Source organism: Cheilinus undulatus, linkage group 21 (genome assembly GCF_018320785.1).
Source record: "Cheilinus undulatus linkage group 21, ASM1832078v1, whole genome shotgun sequence".
NCBI lineage: Eukaryota > Metazoa > Chordata > Actinopteri > Labriformes > Labridae > Cheilinus > Cheilinus undulatus.
The window spans coordinates 32,149,345-32,159,129 of NC_054885.1; the positions used below are offsets into that span (position 1 = coordinate 32,149,345).

General features: G+C 40.8%; 1 protein-coding gene across 1 annotated transcript; it reads left to right on the top strand.

Annotated features, from left to right (window-relative positions):
- The first annotated feature begins 477 nt into the window (after positions 1-477).
- Positions 478-9,649, top strand: trap1 (TNF receptor-associated protein 1). Its single transcript, XM_041777893.1, has 18 exons — positions 478-674; positions 1,596-1,766; positions 1,869-1,951; positions 2,045-2,185; positions 3,354-3,425; positions 3,560-3,720; positions 3,865-3,974; positions 4,059-4,132; positions 4,246-4,401; positions 4,694-4,814; positions 4,919-4,988; positions 5,652-5,799; positions 5,959-6,144; positions 6,960-7,098; positions 7,184-7,269; positions 7,360-7,505; positions 7,601-7,673; positions 9,040-9,649. The coding sequence occupies exons 1-18, from the start codon at positions 554-556 to the stop codon at positions 9,139-9,141; spliced, it is 2,160 nt and encodes a 719-aa protein (XP_041633827.1). The 5' UTR covers positions 478-553; the 3' UTR covers positions 9,142-9,649.
- Positions 9,650-9,785: the final 136 nt, after the last annotated feature.

The following is a 9,785-nucleotide window of genomic DNA, read 5'->3' on the forward strand; positions in this document are numbered from 1 at the left end:
TTAAGAATTACCTTTATCTGAAAACAGGACTTTGGACCACTGGGCAGCAGTCCAGTTCTTTTTTTCCTTACCTCAGTTGAGACGCTGACTATGTCTGTGTTTCAGGATTGGTTTGATACTAGGAACCGACACTTGTAGCCCTGGACACATCTGTGTGTGTTGGCTTTTGATTCACTGACCCTAGCCTCAGTCCAAACAAATGCATTCATGGTAATGGAGTGAGTTTACATGACCTTGAAGAAAATATTAAAATTTTGAGTTTATCCGCTCCCATTAAAATGGAAGCCAGCAAATAGTAAAGTCATTGATTGATGCGGAAAAGCTTAATGCACGGTTTAACTGTGCATAAATAAATTCACAAGGCATTTACAGTCTCTTTTTATACTGTGACTTTCAATGAGTTAAATCATTTCTTTATCAGGCAGTGTGAAGGACGCGCACATGACGTCATTGCAAGGCGCCACAGCTGGTCCTGCCTCTGCCTCCGTCGATCAGCGTGTGTTTCTCGGTCAAACGACCTGTCCCGTCTTTTCTCGTCCCCTCGTCCGTCAACATGTCCCGCTGCCTCGCGCTGGCTCGGTTCGCTCTCGGTTCCTCTCAGAGGGCCAACTCACGGCTAACGTTATGTGCACGAGGGCTGAACACCCGAACTATCTCACGGCCCCTGACTGGAGGTAAGTAGTGATGTAAGCTAACCGAGTTAGCCTGGCCGGTGTTACGGTGTTAAAGGGGACCGTGTTAACTGTTGTAAATAGAACAGATGTTGTAGAAGAAAGAATGCTAGCAAGTACTTCTTGGTGTGTCTTACGGTCTTATGGCATTATGATAAAAACTAAGTAAAATGACATCGGGTTGAACAGTTAAACTCTTCAACATCTGTCGGAACTCTCGGATGAAAGTCACCAATTTGCACGGTCTCTCGTAACACCATTACATCGGCTCTTTGACAGCAACATGAGTATAGTTATGCCAACTCCTTTGAGGCGTAACATTTAATTTAGATGTAAACATGGTGTGTTTATCCAGCAGCTCAGTAAGAAACGAACAACCAGAGCTTTATTTATTCGAGTTACTGGTTATCAGCTAGTTGTTGTTTATAAGACTCACATTACATCAGCCAGTACCCCATTTTCGGGGCTTAACTCATTGCCAGTGTTATTGGATTTTTATGTCCCTTATATACATTTCGATATGATTTGTATGCTGAGAAGACATTTACTAATGGCACCGAGTTGTCCACCAGAAGTCCATTCAAGGCTTTTGAGTTCAGCTCATACCTTTTTTTGTTGGGATGGGGGCTTTTTTTCTTTTTTAGTTTGACAACATCAAAAACTTCATTTTTAAAAATGACATTCAACCCCTCCCTTTGTTTGTCAGTATATACCAGTCAAGTCTATATTTATGTCAAAGACTACTGGCAGTGAATACAAAGTTTACTTCCCATCATAGCACAAGAATAACAAAAAGGGTGTTTTTTTTTTTTACAGACTATGTAAGGTTTTAGAGTCTTGGCTGTCTGCATGGCATCAAAACAAACATGTCTGTAGCGACGCCTCCTTTTGATAGCCTCACCAGGTTACTTCTCTTGTGTTCAGGCTTGCAGGTCAGACAGCAGCAGATGTGGAGCAGTCGGCCCAAAGTCTGGAGCTCCCAACGGTCCTGTCTCGGCTTCAGCCAGCAGTCGTTTTACAGCACCCAGGAAGCTGAGAAAGAGCCTGAGGAGGAGCCTCTTCACACCATCATCAGTGATACAGAGTCTGTGCAAGGTGCTGTTACAGCTGCAGACATAATGTAAATGATCCTGCAAACAGAGCAACTTGTTGGAGAAAAAGATGATCTGATTTTTTTTTGCATTGAATCTGATGCAGGTAGCTTCTCTAAACATGAATTTCAGGCTGAGACGAAAAAACTGCTGGACATCGTTGCAAGATCTTTGTACTCTGAAAAAGAAGTAAGTTGGTTTGTGCCACAAGTAACGCTTTCATGATTCACTTTATTTACCTAAAGGTTTCCACTTTTGCTGACTTATTTGCTCCTCCACCAGGTGTTTATTCGGGAGCTGATCTCCAATGGCAGTGATGCTCTTGAAAAACTGCGCCACAAACTCATGACAGCAGGTGGAGCAACAGCCCCAATGGAGATTCATCTGCAAACAGATGGTGCAAAGGGCACTTTCACCATTCAGGTATAACCACAACAGTGCAAGATTTGCAGCGATTTTAGTTAATGAGTATCACTCACAGTTTTTTCCAAATGCAGGGCTCTCATTTATTACCCAACAGTGCAAAGAAAATGTCATAGAATTGTCGTATGACTAAAATTTAGAATGTGCTTAAGAACAGCAGCTCCATACTTATCAAACATGCACAAATGTCAGATGCACATTGGTTTGTAACCAGTGTTGATAAATTTTGCATGCTCTTAACCAGTAGGCTTATGCAAAATCCTCAAGAAAAAAAGTGTATATGTTTACCCCTTAGAGTAATGACAAAGAGAAAAAAATGAGTCTATTAGGAACCAAAATAAAAGCTGGATGAGGCTGATGAAAATGGGGAAAATACAAACTTGGGAACCCTCACACTGATTGAACCAAATGATAAGTCTTTTTAATGCTGTAGAGAAATTGCTAACAAAGGAAGCATGGTATATGGAAAGGGAGACAAATGCTGTAATTTCTGTTGGGTCAGAGGAAAATTACTTTTGGAAATCAAAAAGAAGAAGATTTATTTTGAGCTCATTGCATGCAGGATATCACACAATTTTCACCTATAGACACAATGCATTTTCAGCATTATTGGCTCTTTCTGGGATTTTAGAAAAGTGAAACACTAAGTGAAGCATGCCAACCAAAAAAGATTGATAGATTGATTGATCATTTGCAAATTTTTTTATAAGGCAAGATGAGCCATGGCACTACTTTTCAAATGCCCATCACAGCGTTGTTTTAAAGATTTACTGTTCTCACTGGATTAGTGTTACCTGGGGACCTCTGGTTATTTGTGCATTAACCCTCCTGATGTCAACGTTTGCTGCAGTGCATTTGCATAGGATAGGCAAAGTCTGTAGTGTACTTGAATTTACAGATGTCTCTGGAGGAAAACATGGGAGGTGCGGCATGACAGCAGTAATAAAATCACAGTCAATTTTTATTTCTAAATTCCATGTAAAAATGCAATGTCATGCATGCCTTTGGCAGGTGACATTTTGCATTTTGTTCATTTAGCCTGTCCTAAAAGGTCTCACGGTGTTGTTCTCTGTTTTTGAGAAAGTGTGCCACCTAGTGGATGAATGTTTTACATTCAGACAGAATTGATGTCTTTTGGGAGTGACTTTGACTCGCCGTTCTTTGACAGGACACTGGAGTGGGGATGAACCAAGAGGAATTGGTGGCTAATCTGGGAACTATTGCTCGCTCTGGGTCCAAGGTTGTAGATTTTCTTACCCAAAGATTAATCCAGTTAATTTAATCTGTATTTTTTTAATTTATACTCTCAGATCTTTTACAGTTATTTTCAATCTTGTATTGATTGTAGTTGTGGTGTCTTTTCCCCTTGTGTAGGCGTTTTTGGATGCCCTGCAGAACCAGGCGGAGGCTAGTAGCACAATCATCGGCCAGTTCGGAGTGGGATTCTACTCTGCCTTCATGGTGGCTGACCGTGTTGAGGTCTACTCCCGGTCAGCTGAGCCAGACGCACCGGGGTACAAGTGGTCCTCAGACGGGTGAGAATGAGAAAAAAAGATGAAATGGGAAATTTCTTCAGTGTGTTTTAGTTTTTCAGCAGAATATAGCATACCATATGCAGTTTTTCTAAATAGCTGTAACCAAATATGATGCTCAAAAATCTCTGTTGTCATCTCCTTCAGCTCTGGAGTTTTTGAGATTGCTGAAGCCAGTGGTGTTCAACAGGGAACAAAGATTGTGCTACACCTTAAAGAAGACTGCAAGGAGTTTTCCTCTGAGGACAGAGTTAAAGGTTAGAGGCTGTCTTAATGGCATGACCATAATACTTGGTGAGTGTATTGATGCAAAGGATAACATACCATTGTGTCTCTTTCAGAGGTTATCACAAAATACAGCAACTTTGTCAGCTTCCCCATCTTCCTCAATGGACGGCGGATCAACATTCTGCAGGTCAGTGTCTATGTTTCTGTTCTCACTTGGTCTTATAATCAGAGATCCACCTAATGATGGCATATTCTGCAAATGTGATTTTTTTGAATTGATTTTGGTTTGATATCTTACAGGCCTTGTGGATGATGGAGCCGAAGGAGATCAGTGACTGGCAGCACGAGGAATTCTATCGCTACGTCGCCCAGGCCTATGATAAACCCCGCTACACCCTTCACTACCGTGCAGACGCCCCACTTAACATCAGAAGCATCTTCTACGTCCCTGATGCGGTGAGGAGCGCATTATTGGCTATTTCTGGTTCATGTGTAATTGGTTTTCCCATGCAAAGCTAAACCGAGTGTTGACATCCCAATCAAAAAGGTGCTTTTATTGCATCGCAAAGTATAGAACTTAAGCAGCCAGTCCAGAGAAAAATTACAGCTCATCCATGATCCAAACCAGCCACTTTACATGGTCAAATCATGTCAACTGCATAGAAAACCGTGAAGTTCTTGAACATACTCTATTTTTGTGTTTGAAAAAAGATATTATGATTAAAAAACTATCATATTTTTCAAACAGAAGCCAAGCATGTTCGATGTGAGCAGGGAGATGGGATCCAGTGTGGCTCTGTTCAGCAGGAAGGTCCTGATTCAGACAAAAGCCACTGACATCCTGCCAAAGTGGCTTCGCTTCCTTCGAGGTAAGAAACCTCACAAGTACTTTTAACTCTTTTCCGTGTTTATATTCTACTGAAAATAAAAGAAAAAAATTTTTTTACTGATGAGCTAAACTTTGTTTCTGCAGGTGTGGTGGACAGTGAGGACATCCCTCTGAATCTGAGCAGAGAGCTGCTGCAGGAGAGCGCCCTCATAAGGTAATGATGCTCTTCAGCTTACTTTGGGGCGGTGCAATTGATTGCTATTTAGTATGAGCATTTACAGTACTTTAAACATTTTTAAAAAGTACTTTATGCAAACAAGCAATGTTTTCTTATGTAAAATCTGAACATTTTACCTTTTAGAGGAAGGTCTTAACATATTTTTGAAGCCTAGCCCTCCCCCATTTCAATTAGGAAAGACTTAAATATGAGTTTTATTTATTTTACAAGTATTGAAAAAAGAAATGTGAAATGTCTTTGGCAAATAGACTCCACTGTGAAGTCTTCATGTACTTGAAGGGGTAGTGAGGCTGACAGCAGGATGGGACATCCCAGGATGGGTCTTGACATCTGTGGTGGTGATGGAAGGTGTCAGTTGTGATGAAGAGTGGGCTTTTAAAGAGCTGAAGAAGAGCTAATGAGATGGCAAAAAAGGACTGGTGTAGAACCTAAACCCCCATAACCAGCTGATTGCTTGGGCAGGGAAATAGAGGAAGTGGGGCAAAGGGAGAGACATATATAAATGCTGATTTATGAATGAAGCAATGAATGGAAATGGGACAGGTTTTCTGTTTGAACTCACGTTAGGCGTCATTTCTTCATTCCCTAGTTATACTCTGATATTCATCCTCTGAATCTTGTCTTTATCTCTGTCCTTAGGAAGCTGCGTGATGTCTTACAGCAGAGGGTGATCCGCTTCCTGTTGGACCAGAGCAAGAAGGATCCAGAGAAGTACAACACGTTCTTTGAGGATTACGGGCTCTTCATGAGGGAGGGCATCGTCACCACCCAGGAACAAGACATCAAGGTGATTTTCTTTTTCATAGAAAAATGGTATAATAGTCCAAATACTTCCACAGAAATATTTCCTTATTTACAAAGGCAGCCAATACTAAAAGCAGCAAGAATTTGGTATTAAGAATATGATTGCTAAACTGTGTGCTTCCCTTTCACTGTGTCATAACAGGAGGACATCGCAAAGCTGCTGAGGTTCGAGTCTTCTGCTCTGCCAGCAGGGCAGCAGACAAATCTGATGGAGTACTCCTCACGCATGAAGGCTGGCACACGGAACATCTACTACCTGTGTGCCCCAAACCGTCATCTTGCAGAGCACTCACCCTACTATGAGGCCATGAAGCAGAAAGACATGGAGGTGAGAGGACAGTAATGATCAAAATGATGGATTTGTGTTAGAATTTGGTGATAAGAGCTATCTTCCCATAAGAAGGGAGGTTAATTGCTTGATCTAATTTGAGAGAAACAGCGATAGCATGCAGCAGACTTTGTAAAACCATCACACAAGCTTTACATCGATGTACAGTCTGATCAGATCTTTTTTTTTTTATTCCATAAAAACTAAACCCTTAAAAGGTCCCAAATAAAATATTGTGTATAATATGCACCGTAATACCAATTATCAAGTTGCCTGCATCCTATACACATAGGAGACTGTGATACCGTTATAAAGTGCTGAGAAATGTGCCGTCATGACCAAAATGTAGCTGCCATCATCACTCATTTCATGCAGTTTGACAGAAAATTAACCCCCATTCAATTTGCATTGCAAAAAGCCTTTTCACTGCTCAAAGCATGCACGATTCAAACCAGATGTGCTGTGGAAGATGCAACCAAAGGCTGTTTTAGCAGCTTAGACCTACATTCCGGTAGCCGTTTTAGGCATTAAGGATAACTATATAAAAAATAATCAAACTTGTTTAATGGTCTTATTTGCTTTGTAGCTTATAGATCTGCATAAACATTACTTTTGGCTTATTTCACAACTTACTAAAAATTATTATTTGGAGCTTTAAAGAAAACACTTTGATCTATAAAAATCTCCTTTCTGTAAAAAGTCTGATTCACTGTGAGCCTCAGCATATACTTTAGTAAGAGTATTTCATCATTTAGAAAGGCCTGAATCTCTATATTTTCCACATCAGTGTTGATTTCTCTCCCCTTTGTGTGCAGGTGCTGTTTTGTTACGAGCAGTTTGATGAGCTGACCCTGCTCCACCTGCGGGAGTTTGACAAGAAGAAGATGATCTCAGTGGAGACGGACATCGTTGTTGATCACTACAAGGAAGAGAAGTTTGAGGACAGCAAGCCAGGTCCGCTCCTCTCTCATATCTGCAGTTAAGCCCTTTTCATGGATGTAGCTCTGACTTCCTGTTTGTTGTCTCTTCTTCTCTGCAGCCTCCGAACGTCTGACGCAGGAGCAGGCTGATGACCTCATTTCCTGGATGAAGAACGCTTTGGGCCCCAGAGTTGCCAACATAAAGGTACATTTCTTATTTCAATTTTAACCTGCCTGAAAATTCATTAATGTTGCAGACACATGAAGTAATACATTTTTACTCTCTGATCTGCAGCTGACTCCTCGGCTGGACACCCACCCAGCTATGATCACAGTGCTGGAGATGGGTGCAGCACGCCACTTCCTCCGCACCCAGCAGCTGGCTCGCACCCCTGAGGAGAGAGCTCAGATTCTGCAGCCCACTCTGGAAATCAATGCAGGGTGAGGAAGATAGGGATTAATTTTGGCAGTTAGAATTGGTCTAAATGTTTTACTTGCAGCTCTAACTAATATGTATCATTTTTGCTGCCTTGTAGACATGATCTGATCAAGAAGCTGCACGCGCTGAAGGACTCCAGCTCTGAACTTGCAGGACTACTGCTAGAACAGGTACTGTAAACTGATGCTGAATATGGAGATTTTTTAAAATCATAATTTAGTCTCACAATGCTCTTATCTGCTCCAGTTTCAGCTTAAAACAAAACGTGTTCCCTTTTTCGCACTGCTGTAGAAGTAAGGATGATGCTGTGACAACATCATGTCACAGTGGGGCTGTTTACACCTCACATAAACATCTATCCTACATGATCTAATAGCAAGCTGAGAATGCACCCCAATGCAGAGGGATTGAGATCTGACAGCGTGTATTAATCCACATTTGTGTTTCCTGGTTAGCATTAAGGGCTGCCAACTTACTGGGAGAATATGCTGTCTTCTCATGGTGTACGCTATGATGCCCTTTGTCTATCAAATGGGCAGGTGCTTATTTGCATTTGGGGAAAGGAAGCAAACTCTGAGTACTCACCCCTGTTTCAGCCTGGGCATCTGCTCTGGCTGGCACCGTCACAGCTCTATACCAGGCACATGTGTGCTGTGTATGTTGATACTGTCATATCCCTATCTTTGTTCACTAGTTTTGCCTCAATAAATCTCCCTACAAGTGACATGATTCATTGTTGCTGAGTTGGGATGACCTCAGAGTAAGAGGTTTCTGTGCAAAGTGAGTTTCTATAGACATGCTAAACTGGCTTTTACTTTGAAAGTACAAACCAGTGTAATCAAACTGTGTTCTCACTTCCCTTCTACACTTTTTTGCTCTGAAGACCTATCTTTGAAACAGTCATATGTCCACGGTGGTATCGAGATGCTTCTGTCACTGCACTACAGCCATATCAACGATACCATTACATCTCTAGTGGAGAAGTATGCTTGATGCAAAGTGCTACCCAGTTGTTATCAGATCACCCAGATTGGATGTTAATGCAAGGTGTTAACAGCCTCAATGTCTTTCTCCCATGATGGGAATGACAATTTTTTTCCCTTATTACTTTAAACACCTTTGTTTTGGACATTTTTCAACAACAAAAAGCATAAATAAAGTTTCACAGGCAAAATCTTAAAGCATTTCAAGATTTTGAAACCTCAACAGAAATAATTCCTCTCACATCCTGTGCTTTTTAACTTGAAACATTTGCATGGATGTTTGTATTATTCTAAATATTTGGACTAAATAGATGGATTAAAACATCAGTTGAATAGGGGTGGCAGGAATGGAGTCTGTGCTGCAAAAATATACATTATCTAGAATTTAACATACAGGCTACAGGTGAATTATTTTAAAAACAGTAATAATCCTCCAAGCTCTGCAACAATAAAATGGTTCATGATGTTGATAGATTTATCGTATGTTCTCTAATTAGCTTTTTGTTTCCGTCTTTGCTCCGATCCCTTATTTTTCCTTGTCTATGTCTTACAGATCTATGACAACGCCATGATCACAGCTGGCCTGAATGATGACCCCCGGCCGATGATTTCCCGTCTTAATGATCTACTAGCCAAAGCCCTGGAGAAGCACTGAGAGTTTAAACATGAACAGACAGACTATGTTTGGTAGACTGAAGCATCTGCAACAGCTGCAGAGCAAAGCTGAAAGAACTGTTGTTTCTGATGGGAAAGATGGGCTTTTCTTCTTCTGCAACCATTAAAAAAAACATCTCTACCCCTTTGGAAACTTTCATCACACCATGTGGAGAGGACATAAAGGCTTAAGAAACTCAGAAGTAGTGAAGATGGACTGCTGAAAGCCTCTCTGTAGATCACATACATGTCTTTATCCCTGCTTTAAAACTGTATTAATACTGTGAGGATGAGTGCCATACAGAGGGAGGTCATGTTACAGTGAGGTCTTTTCTGAACTGTCACGCTGTTATCACAAAGTACATAGAAGGAAAGCACTGAAGGTGCATTATAATATTTGTCGAGCTAAATGTGTAAAACAGTCATTTCCCTAAAAACTGTTTAAAAACTGACTTACCAAGTTTTTCTTGAAAGTTTGAAGCAATTAAACTGCTCTAAAGAGCTGTTAACCTTTTTGCCTTTCCCTTATGTTTTACATGCCCTTTAAAGATTTTCCCTCATTATTTAAACTCTTCATTCACCTTTCAAGTTTTTTTTTTATATGTAATGAATGTTTTTTAAGCTGTGTCAACAATGAGGTTGTTT

What these genes read in the sequence shown, in the direction of transcription:
- trap1 (XM_041777893.1), top strand. Translation starts at nt 554, where the DNA reads ATGTCCCGCTGCCTCGCGCTGGCTCGGTTCGCTCTCGGTTCCTCTCAG. An exon ending in TCTTCTACGTCCCTGATGCG is followed by an intron (nt 4,402 to 4,693) that starts GTGAGGAGCGCA and finishes TTTTTCAAACAG; the next exon opens with AAGCCAAGCATGTTCGATGT. An exon ending in CCCAGGAACAAGACATCAAG is followed by an intron (nt 5,800 to 5,958) that starts GTGATTTTCTTT and finishes GTGTCATAACAG; the next exon opens with GAGGACATCGCAAAGCTGCT.